A 25,686-nucleotide genomic window follows, 5' to 3' on the forward strand; every position below is an offset into this window, starting at 1 on the left:
CGATCAAATCGAGGCATCGGCGGTCATTTTTCCCCAATTCTGACCACCTGATTCCCCGCATTGAATATGAAGTTTCGTGAGGATTGCAAAATAAATTTCACCTCTAGAGTGTTTACTAGTTGTGTTCATTTTTGCTTCGTGATCTAAGTTTCAACACTACCAAGGTATCTTTGAGGAAACGTTATAAAATGTATATATAAAGTCTTAGAAATTAATATGACCTCTAATGTGTTCAAAATGCAAATGTTGACGTAGGACGAATATGACCTCTATAGTGTTCACAATGCAAATGTTGACGTAAGACGTGACCTGTATAGTGTTCCAAATGCACATTTTGACGAAGGACGAATATGACCTCTATAGTGTTCACAATGCAAATGTTGACGTAAGACGAATATTACCTGTAAAGTTTCACAATGCAAATGTTGACGTCGGATGAATATGACCTCAATAGCGTTCACAATGCAAATTTTGGCATTGGACGAAGGACAGACAGAATAAGATCACAAAAGCTGACTCAGAGCAAGGTGTGTTCTTTTGGGCTAAAAATTAACACAATGCGAAGACTTGACAATATGCTCTGTGCAAGATAAGGCATTAAGAGCTTTGTATCTAATTTAACCTCGTGACCTACTTTTTAAACTCACGTGACCCTGCAGATGTATTGGTATAAAATGTCTGATTAAATTTCATGTGGGCCATACATTTGGCCTACTAAGTGCTCAGAAGTTTTTTCTTTAATTTAACGTTGTTGCCTAGTTTTTGACCCAACCTTACCCGGGTTTTTGAGCTCGGCTTAGATATGATTGGGATAAAGGTTCTGACAAATGTTGATGAAGATTGGGACATAATTATTTGTTTCTAGAGTGTGTTCACAAGCTTTAGCTTTTTCTTTAAATGAACGCAACGAGCTAGTTTCTGGCCCAACGTGACCCTTATTAAAATGAAGCATCTTGTTTGGACGGTATTAAGTGATAAGGTTTTAATTCGATCTGTCGGTACATCGTGAATGAGTTAATTACATGTAATTGGTAACATTTGAAAACCTGTCATGAAGTTTTGGCCTTGATATTTGTTCTCAATTTGAGACCGGTTGTATTGGGACCAGCCAGTTTGTTGGTATCAAAACATTTGTACATTTTGTACTTTTCATCCCAAGAAATCCACACTGTTCTTCGTTATTTACCCTTGAACATAGCTGTCAAAGCTATATGGGTTACAAGTCATGTTATTGACAAAGCTCGCTTGAACATAGCTGTCAAAGCTATATGGGTTACCAGTCATGTTATTGGCAAAGCTCGCTTGAACATAGCTGTCAAAGCTATATGGGTTACAAGTCATGTTATTGGCAAAGCTCGTGTTATGAAATGAGCCTTTTTTGAAAAACTGCAGAATGCAGAATCTCTGACGATACTTTCCGCTTTTATGGAATTTGCCGTCTAAAGGAGATCTTTTTTACGAAAGTCCAGTGTATGCGGAAAGTGTTATTCCTGACTAGCATTGCGGACTACACTAAAATAAATAGGTTTAAAACTATGGGAGGACACATTAGGCATATGCATTAAGCACAGTTTTGCCAACATGTACTTGAAAAATAATTTGGTACATATATATATAATATAAGGACCAACATTTTTTTTCAAGTACCTGTGGATTTGCCAGAATGAGGCTCAAATGATCAACATAAATGCAAACCTCATTTGTATTCTGCCTGTGTGCTCTCTGCAGGTCAATCAGATCACAGAGAACCTCACCCACATGGTCGTGGGGGAGCTGATTGCTGCCGACATTGAACTAGTGAAATCACTCCTTAACAAATGAGCATTCAATCAAGCAATGCCTCTTAGGACCTTCATACTGTGGAATCACTTATATTTTGCAGGGTACACATTTCGCGCAATTTCAATACTAGTATGTCACATATGTGCAGTCTTAACTCAAGTTTGAATGAAAAAACGAACCAAATACATGTAGTAATGAATTGATCGATTGAATGAGTGACAAAATGGCAGTGTATTGTCCCATTATGACAAATGTTACAAGGTTGCCGTGGTGTAATGGATAGGGTGTCCGCCTAGCGACCGCGAGGTCATGGGTTCGATCCCCACTATGGGAGCGTTCTTTAGATCTCCCCTTAAGTACTGGTTCTAGCAGGCTTTCGACGCTAAAATAAATCAATTTCAACTAATTGTTTACTGGGATTTTCTACCCTTGGTGGCTTTTGGTGGCAATCATCAAAACTGTGTCCTAGATTTTGCCAGGTTTGTAGTTAACTTATTTCAGACTGACCCTGTACTGTATTATAACAAGGTCAGTTTGAAATGAAGGGCGTAGCTCGATTGAAGGGCGTAGCTCGATCCCAGAATAAGCGAACAACTAGTGGATATTTATTGACACCTTTCTATGGTAGATCAGCACGCGAACAGGTCCCCAAATACATGCAGCCTAAATGGCGCATGGGGCCCTGTATAGTAACTTCATTAAAGTTATTTAAACACAACCATTTGTGGGCACAGTGCCGAGACTCTTAGTATAGAATACTTTACTACTGTCTCGCAACTGTAAGTATTCTTACCTATTCACAAGCGAGTAAATAATTTAACATAGCCGCCTTTTTCAAGATCAGATATATATTTATACATGAGCAAATTATTTGAAGATCCGTTTGCTGTAGATCTATGCTACATTTCTGTATGTTGCCTTTGTTTAGCTGATATATATTCTAGCTGAATCATAACTCAAACTGTGTCGCACGAAAATGGGTCTTTATCTGTTATGCCATTGCGACCAGCGCAGCTCCAGACCAGCTGATATGCCCGCTATTTAGTCACGCAAGCTTTCGTCCTTTCGTTAGCGGACATGGTCGCTCCTGACCCGACTGTGTGATTGCACATGCTGGCCTCGAGCTACGCTTGCCGCATAGGGCATTAGACCCATGTTTGCACGACGCAGCTTATGTTCAGTGAGCGATGCAGTTCACCAGCTGACCATTATTAATTGTCCGTGCTATATTGAACGTCTAAAAGGAAGAACATACGCTTATCTTGTGGAATGAAGAACAAACCGCTAGCTTACCAGGTTCTAGTATGACAAGAACATGAAGTATTCTTATCAGTTGATACCAATACAAAATCACGCATTACGGACTAACAATGGAGCATATTCTATGTTTGTGTGAGTCGAATAGATATTTATGTGTCTATTTCTAAATACCATATTTAAAGCGGGTATATACGATCTTGTCAAATATTTATTAATTAAAGGGATCTTTTCACGCTTTGGTAAATTGACAAAATTGAAAAAAGTTGTTTCAGATTCGCAAATTTTCGTTTTAGTTATGATATTTGTGAGGAAACAGTTATACTGAACATTTACCATGGTCTAATATAGCCATTATATGCATCTTTTGACGATTTTAAAGCCTAAAAATTATAAAGCGTTGCAACGCGAAACGATTTAATAATTTGGAGAGTTCTGTTTTTGTCGTTAAATTTTGTGAAACTACGAAGATTGCTTATATAAGGTATAAAATACGTCAGGTAAATGTATTCGGCGGAATAGCTCAGTAGGCTAAAGCGTTTTTACTTCAGGACTCTGGCAGGACTCCAGGGGTCACTGGTTCAAAACCTGGTCCGGGCAATGTTCTTTTCCTTTTTTTAATTTTATTTTTGATTTTTTACTGGAGCTTTTACGATCCAATGTTTACATTTATCGATATAAAGCATTTAATGAATAAGTTAAAAAATGCCAAAATCTGTGAAAAGGCACCTTTAATAAAAAATGTGTAAAAAACTTATTATACATATATTTCAATATAAACTAAAATAAAAGTGAAGAAGAACATGTGTCGCAAATGCTAAGTAAGCCAGATATTTAATTCTGAAATCGAAAAGGGCTGTACAGCCAAATTCGCAGCATGTATATAATGCATGTACGATGCGAATCTAAATTTAGTTTAACGGTTCATTTGAAATTCCTGCAGTGATATCGATTCATACGACACACGAACACTTACTAAAAAGACGAATGCATAGGTTATTGTAAGAAAATATGTACGAATTATCTTCGTCACAATCGACTCGAGGCGCTAATTTGTATTTGCTGCATTTTATGAAATTCGTCTTAAATGTATAAATTTTCTTGCATATTGTGTGTTATTATAACATATTTGTATCAATATATTACAATTCAACACATATAAAAATCGTATAATCTCGCTTTAAGAGTTTCATAATGGATATAAATGTTTGGCAACGGTTATTGGTGATGTGTAACAAGAACAAGAATACGTAATAAGTCTCTTCTATCATCTCTAAACAAATACGGTAGGTACAGTATAATCATTAATTTTCGTCGGCATGAAATGTATTGGTTCAAAAAGACTTTTCTATGACCATGTGCTTATCACAGTGAGAACAGGACAGTTAACAATCATGGTATAAGTATATTGAGATGAACCTCGAATGGTATGTAAATGCTTAGAGGGGCCTTTTCACAGATTTGTGCATGTTTTGAAGTTTGTCATTAATTGCTTTATATCGATAATTGTAAACATTGTAAATAAAAAGCTCCAGTGAAAGATCGAGAATAAAATTTAAAAAAAAAAAACAAAAGCAACCCACAACTGGGTTCAAACCACTGACCCCTGAAGTCCTGGAGTAAAAGTATAAGCCATTTAGACCACTCGGCCATCCGCGCTCACACAATGATAAGAGTATTTTATGCTTTATATAAACAATCCTCGTAGTTTCACAAAATATAACGATAACAACAGAAATCTCCAAATTATTCAGTCGTTTCGCGTTGCAACGCTTTATAACTTTCAGGTTTTTAAATCGTCAAAAGATGCATATAATGGATATTTTAGAGCATTGTTAATGTTCAGTATTATTATTTCCTCACAAATATCATAACTAAAACGAAAATTTGCGAATCTGAAACAACTTTTTGTAATTTTGTCAATTTACCAAAACGTGAAAAGGCTACTTAAATGATAAGAAATAAATACTTAATATTAACATATTAACGATTCCTGTGGAAAATGGGTCAGTGCGAGGTTTGGGGGAAACGTACTTCCTTATGTAGCACATACTCACGCACACAATATATCAATTATCTCATTCCAGATCTTCTGTTTGTCATTGGAGGGGGCGCTGTACTTCCGGAGGTACGAGGGGACGCGCCCCCATGCGAAGACCTCAACACGGCCGCCTGCGCGCTCTTCCTGTCCAGCAAACCAAACTTGTGCCAGGACAAGGCGTTAGCGGCGAACTGCCAGAGGTTCTGTGGACTGTGTCGTGAGTGCTTTTGACGAAATGAGAATTCGGGGTTTGTTTAACAGGACCGATAATTTTATCTATTGCAACCGTTGTTTATTTTTGGTTTTTTCACTTCATATACACTTATATTTGTTAATGCAGCATCAACATACTAAAAAAAAATCCCGGAAAGAGAAAAATAATGCATTTGAATATCAACCGTTCTTTCGTTTTAGAACTGATCATGCATGTACGATGTGAATCTAAATTTAGTTTTAGTGCAGATTCGTTCATACGACACAAAGACACAATTTTGTTTTACGGATCGTTTTAAATAGAGGACTGGGACAGTCATGTAAAATATCGAATGTAATATATTTTTTGTATAAACAACTGATAGCAAGATGAGTTGCAGATAATTGGTCACTTTCCACATTTAACTTACTATTTTGTCCTGTTAATTCTTTTCAGCTCAATTCAACCGTGAAAATGCGCATTGTTTGACATATAATTATGCCACCACTCAGTGTTGGTTAGTGAATAAGAAAAACTATTCATTATGTCCAAATTTAATGTTAAAGTAAACGTGAGATTGTACTGCGGATGGTCATAATCAATGGCTGTGTCAGTGACGAACAGTTATATCAAGCGGCAATACTACTAGATTTAACAGTAAAATCTAGTATTCAAAGAAATAAGAATTATATCCATTTAGATAGATCTACCTTAAATTTAGGTCAAGGTCGAATTGAAGTAGAGTGATATGGGTGGCTATGGAACAGTCATGAGAAACAACTGTGTGAGTTTCAAAATTGTGTAGCGACTGGTGTAAGTGCTAGATAAAACTATGCCACCAACTGCATCTCTCACTGAAACAAGGTCATTAGTCGTTTAAGTCAAATAAGGTCACGCTCAAGGTCAACAATTCAAACGAGGTTATCTGGACAATACGTTAACCGCAATGTTCACGTTATAACATTATACAAGAGTAACAACAATAATTGTCGTCAATGATTTACTCCACCATTCACGGAAGAAACTACATGCGGATGCACAGTACGTTCGTTTCCACAGCAACATGACATTGTATAAAAAATTAACCTGTTGGGAAAGAATTTAATTGTATAACTATCAATACGTGTACCTGTCGACTTTGCCATCTTTGGTGCCGGCGACATATAAGACCCTATTGCAAACCCGCTTCGATAATCGAGGAGGTATATCGTACGAGACACAGACAAATACCGCAAAATAATGCATTAGAATGACTTATTTATGCGGGCTATTTTTTCTGATTTCTTTTGCAGCACTGGTCTGCTATGATTGCCCTGATGCCGTCAACGTTACTCATAGCTGCAATGCGACCTCAGCTTGTGGCCAAGATCAGGTTGTCTTTCATATAAAGCCGCGTTCTGGAAAAACCAGGCCATAAGCGTGTGCGTAAAATGCCTTTCCGGATTAGCTTGTTCAGCCAACAGAGGCTAAATGGGACGACACTTTCCGGTTTTATGGAATTGTTTGTTGAGAGGAAGTCTCTTTTTGGCGAAAATCCAGTCTTGGCCAAAAAAAAATTAGGTCGGTTTCCGGTCGCCCGACCGTGTCTCCCGAATCGGCGCCGACCCTTAACTTTTTATTGGGGTGCCGAAAAAAGAAATTGTACTTGTTTTAAACGTTTTGACCTGTGTCCTTTTACTATTTTTTATTAATACATTCTGCAATAAATATGGAAAAAAAGCAACCAAAGCAAATATTATACATTTATTTATCAATATAAGATGTAATATCAAGCAAACAACGCATATATATATATATATATATATATATATATATATATATATATATATACATACATGTAGTTCTTCTTATAAGCTTTAGTAGTCTTCCATTCTAGTACCCGAAAGATAACAAAAAAAAACAAAAAATCAAAATCCCTACCTACCGACCCTGTTTTTTTCCGAGGAGACCGGAAACGGACTTTTTTTTATTTTGGGCCTAAGCGGAAAGTGTCATCCCTGATTAACCTGTGTGGGATTATCTTAGACGACACTTTTCGCACATTCTTTAAGCCCAGTTTTGCCAGAACGATATTCAATTGTGGACGCACACCACTATACAAGTGTTGATTTCTTCTGTATCATTAGTTTATTAATGTTAATATATTACATTAAACTACATATGTTCTGTGCATGGCATGCATATCTAAATCGGTCGTGGTTATTTGATTATTTATTGTACTGATTTATTCTCTGTCTTGTTTCTTCAGAATTCAATGTGCAGTTACAACTTAAATTGCTTGTCAAATCCCTGTGTATTGCCGATTGTGTGATGCGTAAGGTCCATCGATACGGGGGACATATTATTGTTTTTGCCCTGTCTGTCTGTTTGTTAGTTTGTTTTCGTCAAACTTTAAAATTGGCCATAACTTTTGCAATATTGAAAAAAGCAACTTGATATTTGACATGCATGTGTATCTCATAGAGCTATACATTTTGAGTGGTGAAAGGTCAAGGCCAATGTAATCCTTCAAGGTCAAAGGTCAAATATATGGGGGGTATAGTGTTTCACAAACATATCTTGTTATATTTTATTTCTGTATTTTCCTTGTTTAAGCCGTGTATGGTTCGCTCATTTGTTATTGCATTTTGATTTTCTGCTTTATTCCTTTAATGTCGTGATAAATGTCTTATTTATGATCATTTACATATCTTCAATGGCGAGTTATTTATTGCCAAGGAACACGTGTACTTATTTTCGTGCAAAATGTTTATTTGAATATCGGATTAATTTGTTCTTGTCGTCATGTTACATTTGTTTAATGCCCTACATAGGTTTATTTGCTTAAATGTATTTTCGTTTCTAATTTGTTCACTGTTTTGTTGCATGTATGTCACATTATGTTAAATATATTTGTTGTGCCTTATGTTAGATTTATGATAATAATTATGTTTTGTTCATTGACGTTTTACACCTATTCTCTTGTGTTACAGTATGATACAGATGTGAGATATATGTTTAGCTTGTCATGTTAGTTTATTTTAGTTTGAATCTATTGAGCATAGCTAGATTGCACCGAAAGCCTCAGGCTCATTCAAACGCGCTCAATACCGTTTTCTGTGCAGAACCAGTACTTGTTGTCTTTTGGGGGGAGATCTATGAGCGCTCCCATAGTGACTTCCCGGTCTCTAGGCGTACACCATATCTACTACACCACGGCGACCTCATGTCGCGTTACTAGTTATGTTCTATATGTTTTAATTGTTGGAAATCTAATGTATCAATCGTCGTGTTACATTTATGTTATTCATCTGCATCTGTATACAAATACATACATAATGCATCTGCAACACGACAATTTGTCACAAAAATATGGTCTAATGCTTTCATTGTCGCGAATCGTATTCAAGGTCGTGTGACAGACGTGTTGTTATGTTTATAAATACATACATAATGCATCTGGAACACGACAATTGTTAGAGATGTTTTCTATATTTTTTCATTGTCGTTTTACAGTTGTGCATGAAGAAGGAACATTCTTACCCCGACGGGACCAAGGAATTTATACTCTCCTGTGAAAGCAAGGCGGTAAGATATATTGTTTGTATGTCGCACATTTTTATCGTGTGCACTTGGATTCCAACACATAGGGCCATAGTGTACCCTACATGACATGTAAGTTGGATTACGGACAAAAGTGCATGAAATAGGGGATCGACCTGGGTATTTGAGTTCCCGGCGTGAAGCACCTATTACACTGCGCGGTTGTTTATTGCCTCTTGCGAGGAACGTTTCAGTACATAAGCATGGATCATGGGATTGAACCAGTGACCCCTGAGTTCTGGCATCGGATTGGTACCGCTAGACTAAGGAAACACTACATTGTTTCAATTATTGTTAAAAATCCGAAACCAAGCCAGACAGGCATATCAGCCAGCATAACTTACTATGCTTACGAAAATTTCTGACTTTCATGGGCGGCATTGTAATACGGTCTTATATGTCGCCTGGTTGGAATCGACGGATTGGTTCTCATCTTTTGGAGTGGTCAGTTCAAAGCACCGCAAATTACGCACACATATACATTCATTATCGAGGCTTTTCTACCATTATTAATGAAATGGAACCTATACCTTTTAACTTGGGATTTGTAGCTACAATGACGCTACACTTTACTTACGTTAAATGCATATTTTGTTAAATAATTTCGGTTAATTAATTGTTTATATTTTTTTATAAAATACTTAATCCTGAAAAAATTAACATGTAGAATGGATAATACAATTTAAATATTATGTAATTCTACAATAAATACCTATAATTGCAAAATATCTGAAAGTCTCTTGAGACAATATTTTGGCTGGATTTGGGAAAACAGGGCCACATCTTGTAATTGAAAATATCACCGAAAAACAATAATACAATCAATAACCAAACTATTTGTACGGTGATCGGAGGATACTAATACAGTACATTCTTTTATAAGCACGTGAACACGGGTTCGTCTCACATGCTTTGAGCTTCGCGCGGGAAAACGGGGCTTAATGCATATGCTCACAGTGTCGTCCCAGTTTAGCCTCCAAAGTCCGCACAGGCTTATAGGGGACGAAACTTGTTCACCTCCACAGGATTTTCGCTAAGTAGAGGCTTCCTTAGAACGAACAATAACATTAATGCACAGGCTAATATGGGACGACACTTTACTTACATGCATTAAGTCCTATTTTGCTAGAACGTGGCTCTTGTTGTATCGCTTGTTTGTTTTTGCTTGCACGTTAGGTGTGCGAAGGTCTCAATATCGGGTTTCATAATATAATCGGCAAGCGCTCCCCTGTAAATTCCGCCGCCCGTCGCGATGTCAATTTCCACTGTTGTGATTCGGACCTCTGCAATCTGCCGACGGAATTCACGACAACTGTCCCGACAACGACGCATCCGACAACGAACTCATTGCCGACAAGTTCCCCGCCGTTACTTCACAGTAAGTTTTGGAGTTGCTATATCTTTCTTTGAAATTTTGAATGCGAGGCTCGTTCTGTGAAAACGGAGTTTAATACATATCCGCACAGGCTAATCGGTGACAATACTTTATTCTGTATGGTTTATTTAGTTTAAAAGAAGTCCTGTTTGGCCTGCACGGGCTATTCTGGGACGATACTTTCTTCTTATGGTTTATCTAGTTTAAAAGAAGTCTTGTTTGGCCTGCACAGGCTATTCTGTGACGATACCTTCTTCTTATGGTTTATCTAGTTAAAAAGAAGTCTTGTTTGGCCTGCACAGGCTTTTCTGTGACGATACCTTCTTCTTGTGGTTTATCTAGTTTAAAAGAAGTCCTGTTTGGTCTGCACAGGCTGTTCTGGGACGATACTTTCATCTTTATGGTTTATCTAGTTAAAAAGAAGTCCTTTTTGGCCTGCACAGGCTAATCTGTGACGATACTTGACGCACATCCAGTGAGCCCTGTTTCCCCCAGGGCGCGGTTCATATCTTAAATATACAAAGAACTTTATACAATTGAGACAGTAATTTATTACACTAACAGATTCCATTTTGCGCTGAGCCATCGTGCTTTCGTATCATCGAAACAACAATTCCATTTTGTTACTACACAGTCGATACAGCGCTATTTTGTAGCACAACGGGTTGTTAATGTTACCGTTCGCATAAGCACTCTATACATTTTATGAAGTTATTAAGTTGATCTGGTGCAAATTAATCTTTTAACAATAACGACATTCAAATGCAATAAAATAGAATTATATTCTTTGTATAGCTTTTCAAAACCCAAAATACGATTCTAAAGGCACATGCCTGTACACTTCTTTCTTTCATGATCACGTCTGGGCTCAGATTGAGGATAGGGTAAGCAATCGGTTTGAACTCCAAAAGCTTTTTATTGAACGTTCCGTGACTATGCCCCAAGCTTTGGTCATTTGTCGTGTTCAATGTTCGAAATATTATGTGGGAGAAGTTGAAGGATGCGGGCTTGAAGATGGAAAAGTCCCATGTTCACCCCACCCCTCCGAACATTGGAATTTTCATAAAAAAGAAATTGAACCGATGTTCGCTCCGATCCCCCAGAATGTATAAACGGATACGTGTGAAGGAAATGTGCCCATGTGCCATGGCTGCCTATTACGTGTTAACCGACGGCTAATACCCAATGGTTTGCGAGTTAATATTACTGTGAAGTCGGTTTTAGATGTACTATATGTCAACAGCAGACTATAAACCTCATATTTAACTTTGTGTGGTTTTGTAAGTATTGTCCTGTAGTTTTAAGGTCATTAGTCACTTGCCTAAAAAGTTAACAAGAATGTATCTCCTGATTATTACACTGGAGCATTTTTCTATATTTAAAAATTAAAGTAAGAACGATATTGTTTATCTCCCAGACTGTTCTCGCGATATCGTGTTCATTCTGGATGGATCAACCAGCATCGGCGCGCAGAACCACTACTACATGGGCCAATTTGTGCGCAACGTTATCAACAGGTGGGTATCACATGATACACGCCATCAGACAATAACCGTCAGGAGTTATTGCCAAAATGTAAGTTTGTTTTTCGTTTTGTAAAAAAACGTTATCGGGAGCTCTGTTATATAACATGTCATCATGCGATGGTCTCTAGTAACCATTGCCGAAGGTTACAGTTTTTGAGTAGGTCGTTATAGGTTATGACAGGGTATCACTGAACCTATTATCAGACGACCTTTGCTAGTAAATACTGTCTCCTCAACTTTTTTGTCAACTATTTTATAAGTAGTTTGTGTTTCTGCGCCATTTTATCAGGCAATTTTACCCAGTAATAATTAACAAGAGCACCGCATGACGGGTGCAAACGCTCGGCTGCGGGTGCAGTTTTAAATAAATGAAAGCTTGTCGGAATTTTTTTAAAGGTCACAGTGACCTTGATCTTTGACCGAGTGACCCGTGTAGAACTCATCAAGGTGCATCTACATATGAAGTTTCAAAGTTGTAGGTGGAAGCACTTTGATTTTAGAGCCAATGTTAAGGTTTTAGCACGACGGACGCCGGAAGACACGACGAGCTGGCTATGACAATACCTAGGGTTTTCTCAGAAAACAGCCGAGTTAAAAATGGCAATTATTTGTTAATTTGCCAACGTTTGTGTTCCCATTACGTGAAGGACGGTATAGCCTTACTAGCCACCAGGCTAGGGAAAATGGTAGGTCATACATTTCGACAAAGAATAGGGCAATGATGGTCCAAAAGCGCTCATCTAAGTTAGAGATACACCAACTGTCGAATACTTTACCATGTGACACAGTTTTTAACCAACTCAAGATTGAGTCAATTCAAGTGATCCAGATTCGAACTCGGCCCCGATATTGTAAACATACTGACCAAGTTCCATCAAAATGTGGCCCGGGGTCGTATTCCATAAACATCTTAAGTCATTTCTTAAATATTTTCACTTAAGTTCAAAATTACAATGTTTTGTATTTCTTTACTAAATAAAGACATTCATGTTGTTTTGGTATTCCTCAAATAACACTGACATAATGATGCTATTTTGATGTAATTATCGATGCCTCACTATTGCAGTATGAAATGAAACACTTAAGAAAAATTGCCAATTTAAGGATAAAAATAAAATTTAACTTAAGATGCTTCTGGAATACCACCCCTGTAGAGTGATAACAAGCTGAAACTTTAAGACGCACGATGAAGGACGCCGGACATAGTGTGATCACAAAAGGTCACTACGAGGACTTCGTTCTCAGGGGTGGGGGTATTCGATCGATGCAAAAACTGTTATTATTACTGACATACTGCTGCCGTCTTTGTTCAAAAGTAAGCCAATAATAAGGACACGTGATGGTTAGTACGGTGCCAACACATTGCAAAATTAAGCAAACATTTTATGATATGCATTTACATCGTACGTTTCGCCATGGTCTACGTTTCTTTTAGTTTGACGATAGGCCCGGTCGATTCCCTGGTGGCAGTGGTGGAATACAGCGACTCCGCGAGAGTAGAATGGTAGGCGGCCTAGTATTTCCACGTATTGGACACTTTCTACTTAAATGGCATTGATATGCCCCCGGATCGAATGGTCGGGTTATATTGTTTTTGGCCTGTCTGTCTGTCATTCTGTGGAAAACATAAACCTTGATTAAAATTTTGCAATATTGAATAACTTTTGCAATATTGAAGATAGCAACCTGAAATATGGCATGCATGTGTATCTCATGGAGCTGCACATTTTGAGTGGTGAAGGTCAAGGTCAAAGGTAAAATACATGGCTTCAAAGCGGCGTCAAAACTTTAACCTTGGTCATAACTTTTGCAATATTGAACATATCATCTTTATATTTCGCATGCATGTGTATCTCGTGGAGCTGCACATTTTGAGTGGTAAAAGGTCAAGGTCATCCTTCAAGGTCAAATTTATGGCTTCAAAGTGGCGCAATAGGGGGCATTGTGTTTCTGACAAACACATCTCTTGTTTGTCCCCAAGAAAGCCTCTTCTAAGCGAGAAGCCAGTTAGGGTGGAAGGTGTCGTCCCTGAGCAGCCTGTGCATACAACATAGGCTAATTTGGGGCTACACTTTACGCATATGAATAAGCTGCGTTTTTTTCAGAGCGCGGCAAAGTTAGATTTATATTGGAACAAATTGATTTGCAAAGAAGTCATCTGCATTGTAATTTTACGTAAATTGTTGAAAGCTATTACTGAAAGATAAAACGCATATACATGTATCAAAGTATTTAATTAAAAGAGGAAGTGGTACTTGTGTGAGAAAGGGAGATTCAGCCTTTTGGCTTTCAAAGAAATTTAAGGTTACATATGCATGCCGCCGCATATTTCATACAAAAAAGCAAAAAAAACTGCAAAAGCATATTTGACGAATATTAATCGCAAGTGCTCATGAAGTCGCTAACACGCAGCGTTGTAGAGATTATATTTCATTATTTATTTTTGAATGGCGACGTAGAGTTACCTATCGGTGTGTAAATGGCAAACCTCGTCATTCTTTTTCTAAGCTTCACCTGATATATTACATAACGATAGGAAAGTAACCTAGCTGTTATTATATGCGTCGTGTTCTGAGAAAACTGGGCTTAATGCATGTGCGTAAAGTGTCATCCCAGATTAGCATGTGCAGTCCGCACAGGCTAATAATGGACGACACTTTCCGCTTAATATATTTTCTGTAAAAATGGACTTCCTTAAAACGACAAATACCATAAAAGCGGAAAGTGTCGTCCCTGATTTGCCTGTGCGGACTACACAGGCTAATATTGGACGACACTTTACGCACATGCATTAAGCCCAGTTTTCTCAGAACGCGGCTCATATACATACGTTATTTTCTTCCTTGCCAAAAGGTATCTGAATGACCACACATCAAAACCAGACTTGCTCGCGGCCGCTCAGAACATCCCGTACGTCACCGGAAATACGGCCACGCACGCCGCGTTCTGGCTCGCGCGAAACTCCGTCCTTACAGCCGACCACGGCGACAGACCGTCAGTACCGGATGTGGCGATACTTATCACCGACGGCGGGACCACGGACAACGGTCTGGCGGCGGTCGAGGCGCAGCAGCTTCGCGCTCAAGGGGCGAAAGTGATCGTTATAGGGGTTGGCGCTGGTTTGGCGGATAAGGAACTTGATCAGTATAAAGCGAGCGTGGCACTTCGCGTTAACGCCTTTCAGACGCTCCAGTATGCGGTGAACTCACTTGTATCGCAGTTATGTTGAACGATTCGCTGGGATTGAATTTTTGAGTAATAATTGAGTCACGTTCTGGGAAAACCGGGTTTAATACATGTGCGTAGTGTCGTACAGGTTTATCAGGGCGACACACTTCACATGCTTTTTTATTATAAAGGGACTAAATTTAAGAGAAACATACCTCTAAAAGCTTGAAGTGTTGTCCCTGATTAGCCTTTGCGGAATGCACAGGCTTATCAGAGACGACACTTTACAAACATGCATTAAGCCACGTTTTCCCAAAGCGCTGCTCAATTTTAAAAGAAGCCTGCTTTATAATTCTGAATTTTGGATTTTCCTCCCCATATTAAAAACATGAAAATTACAAATTATAAAGAACATGTTTAATTAATAGTTGTTTCAATTATTTTTCTCAATAAAAACCCAACACTGGCACTAACAGAACATATACAAAACAAACACTACTTGGTAATGGTACGTTTTATTAAAAACATGAAACTGATGTTTCGACATGAGATTAATGAAAACATGAGCCATGAAAGTAATAATTAAGAGGTCAAGGAAGTCATGTTTTACAACTAACACAGCGGAGAGAAGAATTTTCTTTGAAAATCTGATCAAACAAGTGCTGTCATTGTGACGAATGATTGCGAAGTTTTGTTTGACCCAAATGTTTAATTTAAACCTTCATCACGGACAAAATAGACAATATATATTGAATATATATAAAGATTACATGTATTGAAAAAAATGAAATTTCACTGTTCTCTATCGATGTTTGAATTTCATTACAATCAGTTTAATACAAAGCCCCATAGACACTCAAAATCAACGAATATTTCGTAAATACAGCTAACACATAACAGATCAGTGTTCCTTATAGCAAAAGCCAAAATTCCAACGCTAGATTTTGTCTGGTAATATTGATTTAACTTCAATATCGATTTTAAGTCAATAGTGAAAATTAAAAAAAAACTATAATCACAAGTGAATTAAAATCGATATTCAAACAAACCTAACAAATCTGCGTTTATTTTATGTTTACAAATGATTATTTTTGTAATTTGCTTAAACAAAAAGTAGGACAGAAAGATGGTAGGACTTGCGGTATGCCTTAATTTGGACCCATAAAAAAGCAGCAGTATCTTTTGTTTATATAACCAACGATTTATAGGTATTTTTCATTAGGTATAGTGTTTCTATAGGTTTTGGAGCTTTTACATGGATTTTCAAAAAATTTGGAACATTCACATTTAATGTCTATTGATTTTGGAACACCTACCTTGACTTCCATTCATTTTGGAAAATAAACATAAAATTCCAATAGATTTTGGTAATTAACTAGAATGTCTGAAAACAAGAAAAATACAATTGATATATGTAATACTGATGACAATACAAGATCTCATAACTTTGGCATGTTATGTTTGACATGCTCTCCTGTTTAATTAAGAATAAATACTAACACTATATACAAGAAATGTGCAAAATATACAAGAAATATACAGATATTCATGACTCTAATGCTACAGGAACCGATCAACGTGAGTTGGATCCCCCGTCTGGCCAATTAACTTTTGTCAGAATTGGTCATGAAATCCTTATTATGTACATAGTCTCCATACCCAGAGCTTGATTAGCGCCATGGAAGCCCATAGGCAGTGAAACTTTTGCGGCCCACACCCCAGGCCCTTTGTCGGCCTAGTGCTTACTACAGTGCCAGTGCCTAGTTGATGCCACTCGTTTAACCCTTTCCCCCATAAGCAGCAAAGTGAAAATGGCTTTTGCAACAGTTTGCTGCTCAACAGTAACTTAGGGTTGGAAATGAAGCCTTTAAAACTTGAATTTGGTAAAAAGGTATTTAATTAAATGTCACTTTCTAAAGGACTACAAATGCGTCAATATATGTATCTAAGTGGTTAAGGGTTAAATTAGCCTACCAGTGCCAAGTCTGGCAAGACATAAATGTGACAATGGCTTTTATCGGAACATAAGATTGATTTAAAATAATTGGCTTTGTCAAATCATTCTATTAGGCTAAGTAAGTACAAAATGCTTTCGTCAATGTCTCATGGGGCCCCTTAAAGTCGTGGTGCCCATAGGCAGTTGCCAACTCTTCCTAATGGGTAATCTGAGACTGCCCTAACCTCTGATTCAAGAAGGGCTGCTGTCAGCTTCTATAACATGTTAAGTTTGCACTTGAAAACCAGCTTATCCATTTAAATGTAAGATGGTTTAGTTTGTTGGCTCAATTAGTTTGTTTTTTTCCGTTTTCAACAGTATTTCGGTCTTATCACTGCGGGAGGATACCAACTCAAACTTTCCTCTTTTAGCTGGTTTACCAGTCCTAAGTGAACATATTTTGCCAGTAACTGCCAACTGCCATACTTGTTTAAGAGGTTGGGAGAGCATTTCGATAAGCATTTCATAACAAAGCCCCACACAAGGTATTTAGCCAGGTCCAAGATCCAACTTGTGATCTAAAGCTTTGTACTCTATGTATTGGATCTCCAGAGGGAGGAAATTATTAAAACTTCAACCATTTACTCTTTTATTAAATATTTCGGCCAAAGGCCTTCTTCAGTAAAAGATTATTAAGACAACTTTAAATAGCGTTTTCTTCTGTCGATCATAACGGAAGTAAATACAAAAATACAAATATATATACATACACACATACACAAATATACACACATACACATATATACATAAACACATACATACATATACACACATACATATACACATACATACATATATACACATACATATATACATATACATGTTCACAATATACATATACATAATATATATAATGTTTATAAAATAAACATAAACATATTGTAAGCATTATATGCTGTCTATTAATGTTGCCGACTGGAACACACTGTCTTTTACATTACATCCGAAAGCTTTGTAGTTGAGCGCTTGACCAACTCAACTATGCAGTCCTGATTTGTGTTAGTTGATAAACTAAAAGCTATGATATGAATGAAATACTGTTTTAAAACAAGAGCTGTCTACGTAGGATGACATATGCCCCTGAGAAACGCTTTGATAGAAGTTATGAGCATTTTTCCAAACCTAAACACAAATTTTGAAACCTAAACACAAAGTGTGACGGACAGACAGACGTACGTACGGACGGACAGTGCGATCACTATAATGCTCTCCTTCGGGGGCAAAAAATGGCAAAGACTTTTTCTTAACAAACCAACAAACTGAGTAACCAGTAAGCTTTTAAAAAAGATGTACACATTTTTTTAATGTTACAGATAGTGTTACCATTGTTTGAAGTTTTCTGTTTCATAAAAAAAATCATATAAAACAATATTATAAGCTTTTACAAGGTTTTCCAATATCAAAAGAGCATCAAATATACAGCTTTTATCCTAAGTCTTAGCTGATTTCAGCAAGATCAATGATTTGCATACATTAAGTTTTAATGTAATGTTATTGCTTTACTAAAACAGGTTTCTTTAAAGAAATGTTAAAAAAGTGGAAATGAAGTTTTATGTTTCATAAAAATTCATGTTATACAATATAATACACATACTATGGGCTTGCAAATGTCTCACACAATAAGGTTACAAATATAAAGCTATTATTGTAAGTCTGCACTGATGTGAAAAGGATAAATGATTCACATACTTTACATTCCAACATAAAATTATTGGTCAATAATAATTTGTTTCATTAAAAAATGAAATGTATTTTCATCAGATCAGTACATGTTGTCCTTAAAGCAAACACACACATTTAGTGTCTTTGTAAAGACTTTGTTTAAAATTGAAATAGACTCGAAGACTTCTAAACAATAAGGAAAATAAATGTAACTGTTTCCTAACAAAAACAGTCGGGAAAGATCAAATGGCAACATCATTTTAATAAAATATTTGAGGCTATCACCAACACCAGTTTGAGCAGGTTTTATTCGAGCTGTGCTCTGTGAAAAAGGAGTTTAATGCATTAAACCCATTTTTCACAGAGCACAGTCCATTTGTATTTTATAAATAACAAAAATAAAAATTATAATCATTAAAAGAGGCCACTCTTTATTGCTTACTTAATTTACATCTATAGTAGTCAGACTCCTTTGTGGACCAATTCAGTTGTTAATCCAATATTAATCCAAAGCAAATGTTTCCAAATTGACCCTCCATTTATTTTCATGTTAATGACAACTGATCCAACCATTCAAATAACTGAGCATTATTCGTGTTAATTATGTACATATATATACAACATTTTGAAAGAAACATCTTGATGGCACTTGCTCTGGCACAAACAGCACCTCTGGCAAAAACAGGACAGCAGACTGTGCAATACATATAAGCCATGCTCTGGGAAAACAGGGCTAAATGCATGTGTGCACGAGCTAATCAGGGACAACATGAGCTAATCAGGGACAACACTTTCTCCTTATATGGTATTTTACAGGGCTTAATGCATGTGTGCATGAGCTTATCAGGGACAACACTTTGGGAAAACAGGGCTTAATGCATGTGTGCACAAGCTAATCAGGGACAACACGAGCTAATCAGGGACAACACGAGCTAATCAGGGACAACATGAGCTAATAGGGACAACACTTTCTCCTTATATGGTATTTTTTGCTAAAAGAAAGTCTCTTCTTATCGAAAAATCAAAATTAGGAGAAATTGTCCTCCCTGACTGCACAGGCTAATCTGGGACAACACTTTACACACATGCATTAATCCCCATTTTCCTATAGCGGAGCTCATATCTTTCACAATATTTTGAAAAAAACATCTTGATGGCATTTGCTCTGGCACAAACAGCACCTCTGGCAAAAACAGGACATTAGACTTTGAAATATATATAAGTCTCGCTAAGGGAACACTGGTTTAATGGATATGCAAACCATGACCTCCCAGATAAGCCTGCGCAGTCTCCACATTCTAATAAGGGATGACACTTTCCGCTTTGATGGTATTTTTCGCTTAAAGGTCTCTTCTTAGCTAAAATCCAGTTTAGGTAGAAAAAGTCGTCCCTGCATACTGCACCGGCTAATCTGGGATGACATGTTAAGCATATGCATAAAGCCCCATTTTCCCACAGCAAGGCTCAAATACCTGATATGTAATATGCAGAAAATGGCTTTCTGGAAAAATTCCTGAGCCCAGTTTCTTGAAAAGTCTTGTCTTATTTAAAAAAAAAGACTATAAAATGTGTGCATTACTTGTAGATAATAACATTAATTTAAATGTGTGTTAAGACATTTAATGCTTAATTGATTTGTTTACTGTTTCAAAATGTTCACTCAAGCTTTTTATAAGGCTTTTGTTTAAAAATCCAAAGACATCTAGAAATTAGGGCCTGGACATATCTATCATGAACAATTCACCATGTGTATTGAACAATTTACCAAGTGTTTTAAACAACCACCAAGTGTTTTGGATGATTCATCAAGTGTTTAGAACAATTCACTAAGTGTTTTGAACGATTCACCAAGTGTTTTGAATAATTCACCAAGTGTTTTGAATCATTCACTAAGTTTTTTTAATCATTCACCACAGTCATGAAAGCTTCATAACTGTCATGAATGCTTCATAACTGTTGTCATGAGCCCTTCATAACTGTCATGAGCGCTTTATAACTGTCATGAACAATTCACCACTGTCATGAAGGCTTCATTGCTGTCATGAACGATTAATAATTGGCATGAACGCTTCAATGCTATAATGAAAGATTGAACAAGTTCCTGAACATTTTTCTAAATTCGGGAACCATTCACCAGTCCTGAACGATTCCTCAAGTTCATGAACCATGCACCCCTCATGAACAATTCACCAAGTATTGTCCAGTCATGGAGAATTCAGCTGGAAATCCATCTCGTCTTCTTCCTCATCGTCAGTGATCATGTGTGGAGGGGGCAGGTCAGGACCCGAGTCGTACTCCAGAAGTTCGTCGTTAGTTACGTGCCATTGGTCACCTTCGACAAACTCCGCAAACCTGCGTGGGAGAAAATGATTGCTGAATATCGTGGTGTGTGTGTATTTCAATGTTTATGAGGCCCTTTACTTTAACAGCCTGGAGCTCTAATATGTGTCGACCTGTAGTGTGTCAAAACACTCCTACTAAAGTACCTTACTCAGTGGTGTGATTTAAGAACAACTGCAGGGGAGAAAAACACCCTACCCTCCTTAAAGGGTTCTATTAAACTCTTTGTTTTGTACACAGATCCAGCAAAACTAATAACTATTTGTAAAAAATAAATTTGACATTAAAAGGAAATCAGCTGAAAGGAGGAAAAATCACACCCCTGCAGTGAGTGAAATTACAAGACTTCCGAAATTGGAAACATTTTTTTAATCAAGCAGAAAGATTACCATGGTGGGGCATAGATTACTTATAAAGAAATGTCATTTTATCAGGCAAATAATTTTAATTCATGGCCGACATTGTATCGTGTGCCACACTGATATATAACGGACATGTCCATATCCTCACACATTGGCAGTTCTCACATATGATTGCATTACACATGGGCCTTGCTCTGTGAAAAGGGGGTTTAATGCATGTGAGTAAAGTGTCTTCCCAGATTAGCCTGTGCAGTCTGCACAGGCTAATCAGGGACGACACATTCCGCTTTTATAATATTTTTTTAAAAAGAATGTCTCTACTTAGAAAAAATCCACTTTAGGCGGAGACGACCTGATTAGCCTGTGTGGACTGCACAGGCTAATCTGGGACAACACTTTACGCGCATGCATTTAGCCCCCTTTCCACAGAGCGTGGCCAAAATATTTTTATTTATTATTTGCCTCCCTAGCTCCAATGATTTGGTGACTTATTCCATGAAAAAACTGATCAATTTGCTGTGACGGAGCAGTTTAAGATGCAAAATAAACTTTCTTTCGGTTTCAAAGCATTCACTGCAATAAGCAATATTTTTTTCCTTTAGTTTATTTCAATGAAAAATGCCATGAATTTATGTAATATTCTGCATAACATCATCAAAACAAACACATAATTGTAAATGCATACATTTGATTTTAAACATTGTAAGAAAGTAAACACGCATTTAAAGTTTTTCTTCATCAACAGACATATTTAACGGTTAAAGGGTGATATAATGCACAATGCCCCCTACTGTGCCGCTTTGAATTTGTTGACCTTGAAGGATGACCTTGACCATTCACCACTCAAAATGTGCAACTCCATGAGATACACATGCATGCCAAATATCAAGTTGCTATCTTCAATATTGCAAAAGTTATGACCAATGTTAAAGTTTTCTAACGGACAGACCGACAGACTGACATACAGTTCAAATGCATTGCTATATGCCACCCTACCAGAGGCATTAAAACAAACAAAAAAAACATAAATTTGAATTTTAAAAATGGTTTTAAGAAAGTCCCTTCTAGGGGCATAAAAACAAACAAAAAAACATAAATTTGAATTTTAAAAATTGTTTTAAGAAAGTAATTAAAAGGATAGACAATCAACTAGCCTAATATATCAAATAGAATACAAAAACACCATAAAAATAACAAATACAATATGTGACAGTTATCTAATCAAAAGTATTAAAAAACAACTTGACAGTAAAATATGTAATACAAGACTGTTGCCAAGCAATGAAAGTCCCCTACCTACGCAGGATCCACCATTTTTAGCAATATTTGTAGTTTATTTGTTACCAAAGCAACCAGAATCATTGATGTGGGAACAAAATGAAATGACGTGCATAATTTCCGTAATTTTATTGCCATCTATCCATGTTTTAAGTTGCATGAAAAATATGAAGAAATTTTTAAGCTATCGCAGGATCCACCATTTTCAGCAATATTTCTAGTCTATTTGTTGCCAAAGCAACCAGAATTCTTGATGTAGGAACAAAATGAAATGACGTGCATAATCTCCATATTGCAATCTGTCCATGTTTCATGAAAAAAATATGAAGAACTTTTAAAGTTATCGCAGGATCCAGAAAAGTGTGACAGACTGACAGACACACAGAGCAAAAACCATAAGTCTAACTCTGGTTTCACCGGTAGGGGACAAAAAAAGTACACCGTAAGTTATAAGTTTGCTGGATGAGGGAAATCTTGAATAATTACCTGTAATACAAAGGTAACCCAATAAAAATTAAGGAAAATTCTTTGCACATGTATATAAAATAAATGAGCCATTCCACAAAAATACACAAAAGTTTATGACACCAACAACCATTTGTATAAGAAAGATGTTTGATTATTACATTTTTATTTTCAAAGTCAAGGGTGTATAAAATTATTTTATCCTTTTTGATATATATATATATTGCGCAAAAATGAGGATCTATTGACGTCATCCCTTTTACAGATTTTCTCATATATTTGCTCACATTTTAAGGGCTGTGTGCGAAAAATCATATCTCATAAAGAAATGTTAGACAGACACAACAATATTGCACCATTTATTGATGTTCATGTATAACGTTGGATTATTAAAAACTAAAACAATGAACTGATACAACCAATATAGGTTTCATCATGGAACAGCTTACTTATATGACCTCATTATTATCAACACCAAAAACAACAACAATCACATGGCAGTAACTGGGTACGAATCTGACAACAAACAGTGAAAACAGCAAAACTTTTGGGAACTCATATGTTCTTAGCAATTTGTATGATGTTTCCAAAACCCCCAGGAGAAGTGCCCCCCGGAGAACTGCCCCCTTATTTAAAAGGGGGCAGAGCACTGCCCTCCCATCAAATCTGTAGGGGCAGAGAACTGCCCCCCTGTCAGAATTAAGTAGGCGGAGATCTGCCCCCTCAAAAATTAATTCAAGGGGCGGATATGTTTATGTTATTTATGTAATCTAGTAATTCAGTTCGATAAATGGAAATATACTTGTCTGAAATTAAATTGTTACCGGATAAAATGTGTACGGGTATAACGTTAAATTACCCGTAAGTAGTGTTTCCACTACGTACTCACCATAAGTAATTTAATGCTCACCATTTGCATTGAACTTCACAATAGAAATCATTGTTGTTTGAGTAGCTGTCTGCCGTAAAAAGGTGTAATGATGATGCCCAACGTGTCATGCTAATTGAAGTTGACACAGGGGGGCACTTATCTGCCCCTTGAATTATTGTGAGGGGGGGGGGGGGGGGCGCCTCTCCAGATACTTGACTTGACCCCCATGGTGAGACCAGTTTTAACCAGTTTAACCAAAGTGGCATGCTTTGAACAAACCTGGTATAGAGCCACTCTATGATGTTACATGCCAAATAACAAACCACCGTGCCTTGTAGTTTGAGAAGAAACTTGACCATCCCCCCGTGGTGAGACCAGTTTTGACCAGAGTGGCATGCTTTGAACAAACTTGGCATAGAGCCACTCTATGATGTTACATGCCAAATAACAAACCACCGTGCCTTGTAGTTTGAGAAGAAACTTGACCATCAACCCGCCCGTGGTGAGACCAGTTTTGACCAGAGTGGCATTCTTTGAACAAGACTAGTAGAGAACCAGTCTATAATTTGGAATGCCAAATAGCAAAACTATTTGTCAGGCAGTCTCAGAGGGGAAGGTTTTTTAAGGTTTCACTACAAAGATCTAACAACCTTACAGACAAAAGAATCAAACATCTTAACATAGAGGACTGCTGTTTTGTATGCAATAAATCTCTCATTATCACATAATTTTAAGCAACAACACAAACTGATAATTTTCAGAAACCTGCCAATACATTCTACAAGTTTTACAAGACATAATTTGACGTTGACAACAATATTTTGCTAAAATGATGTCAGGCAATTGGTCAGTCAATTAAAAGTTACCCAATCATTAAAACCAAAATGATACCCATTACCGCATGTTACTTTTGCCTGTGGAAAAGTCGCAACTTATACCCCAAAAAATACGGTACATGTTTAAGATAAAATTATTTTTAATGATTGTATTTAAAGGCATTGAAAGTGATTAAAGTATGAGCATGCACTCATATTGAACACTAAATGAAATGGCAAAATGAAGATAAGGCATTTCTACAGATGGTCTTAATTTTCAGAACTTGTATTTGCGAAACCCATTATTCCAAACTTGGAAGAACACACAGAATCCAAGAGATCAAATTCTCAGTTGTCACAATATTAATACAAAAATGTTGTTTTATAAAATGCACACACACTCAAAGGTCACTGAAAATCTCCCAAAATCAATTGATTCATTTTTTAAGTACATCCGTAAAATCAGAAAAGAGTTGCAACCAAAAGATCACAAGCTTTCACATCTAAATAACAAGTATTTCACATATCACTTGTAGGCCATTTATAAATGCTGCACCAACCAACGATGACTGGCTAACAAGCACTCAGTGGCTAGACTACACTATTCAGCTGATGGTCGTGTGTAACCTTGTTCTCATACTCGAACAGTCATGTTAGGATTGCCGAGCACGAAAACAAGCTCAGAACTCGCTTCCGAGACAGTATCAGAAAAGCTCTCGGGTTCAGACACCGGTGGGTCATAAACGGCGTCATGTGCAGCCAATTCCTCGGTGGATAGATGGAACATACCCTGAGTTACAAACTCTGCAAATCTACAATAAATAGATTGGAGTGTTAGTATTTTACTGTTCTGGTGCTCAAACAGTGCTACAATTATCTTGTAACAGTGCTCAAAAGTGCTACAATTACATGATACATTACCAAATGTTTTGAGAACGATCCAAAAACAAAACAGTAAAGAGTGCAACAAAAA

General features: G+C 37.0%; 2 protein-coding genes across 4 annotated transcripts in view; one reads left to right on the forward strand and one right to left on the reverse strand.

Moving 5' to 3' along the window:
* Nucleotides 1–3,041: 3,041 nt before the first annotated feature.
* LOC127861014 (collagen alpha-1(XII) chain-like) lies at nucleotides 3,042–15,349 on the forward strand. Its single transcript, XM_052399365.1, has 8 exons — nucleotides 3,042–3,174; nucleotides 5,127–5,297; nucleotides 6,566–6,645; nucleotides 8,769–8,840; nucleotides 10,032–10,233; nucleotides 11,648–11,747; nucleotides 13,192–13,260; nucleotides 14,610–15,349. The coding sequence occupies exons 1-8, from the start codon at nucleotides 3,153–3,155 to the stop codon at nucleotides 14,983–14,985; spliced, it is 1,092 nt and encodes a 363-aa protein (XP_052255325.1). The 5' UTR covers nucleotides 3,042–3,152; the 3' UTR covers nucleotides 14,986–15,349.
* Nucleotides 15,350–15,423: 74 nt separating this feature from the next.
* LOC127861011 (nuclear envelope integral membrane protein 1-like) overlaps nucleotides 15,424–25,686 on the reverse strand; it is a 102,231-nt gene continuing 91,968 nt past the window's right edge. Inside the window, exons 10-11 of one of the 3 annotated variants that reach the window (XR_008040019.1) lie at nucleotides 24,308–25,525; nucleotides 21,871–24,177 (exon numbers count right to left, since the gene is read on the reverse strand). Coding sequence is in view for 2 of the 3 variants with exons in the window: in XM_052399361.1 (XP_052255321.1) it covers nucleotides 25,348–25,525 (178 nt within the window). In the remaining variant the exon portion in view is untranslated. Of the gene's footprint in view, nucleotides 20,935–21,870; nucleotides 25,526–25,686 lie in introns of those variants that run through there. The other 2 variants (XM_052399362.1, XM_052399361.1) reach the window with 2 other exon arrangements.

This window comes from Dreissena polymorpha, chromosome 15, assembly GCF_020536995.1.
Source record: "Dreissena polymorpha isolate Duluth1 chromosome 15, UMN_Dpol_1.0, whole genome shotgun sequence".
NCBI classification, from domain to species: domain Eukaryota; kingdom Metazoa; phylum Mollusca; class Bivalvia; order Myida; family Dreissenidae; genus Dreissena; species Dreissena polymorpha.

Coding starts and splice junctions, on each gene's coding strand:
- LOC127861014 (XM_052399365.1), top strand. CDS start 3,153: ATGGAGCATATTCTATGTTTGT. Junction 10,234..11,647: donor TTCCCCGCCGTTACTTCACA/GTAAGTTTTGGA, acceptor TTTATCTCCCAG/ACTGTTCTCGCGATATCGTG. Junction 13,261..14,609: donor GACTCCGCGAGAGTAGAATG/GTAGGCGGCCTA, acceptor CCTTGCCAAAAG/GTATCTGAATGACCACACAT.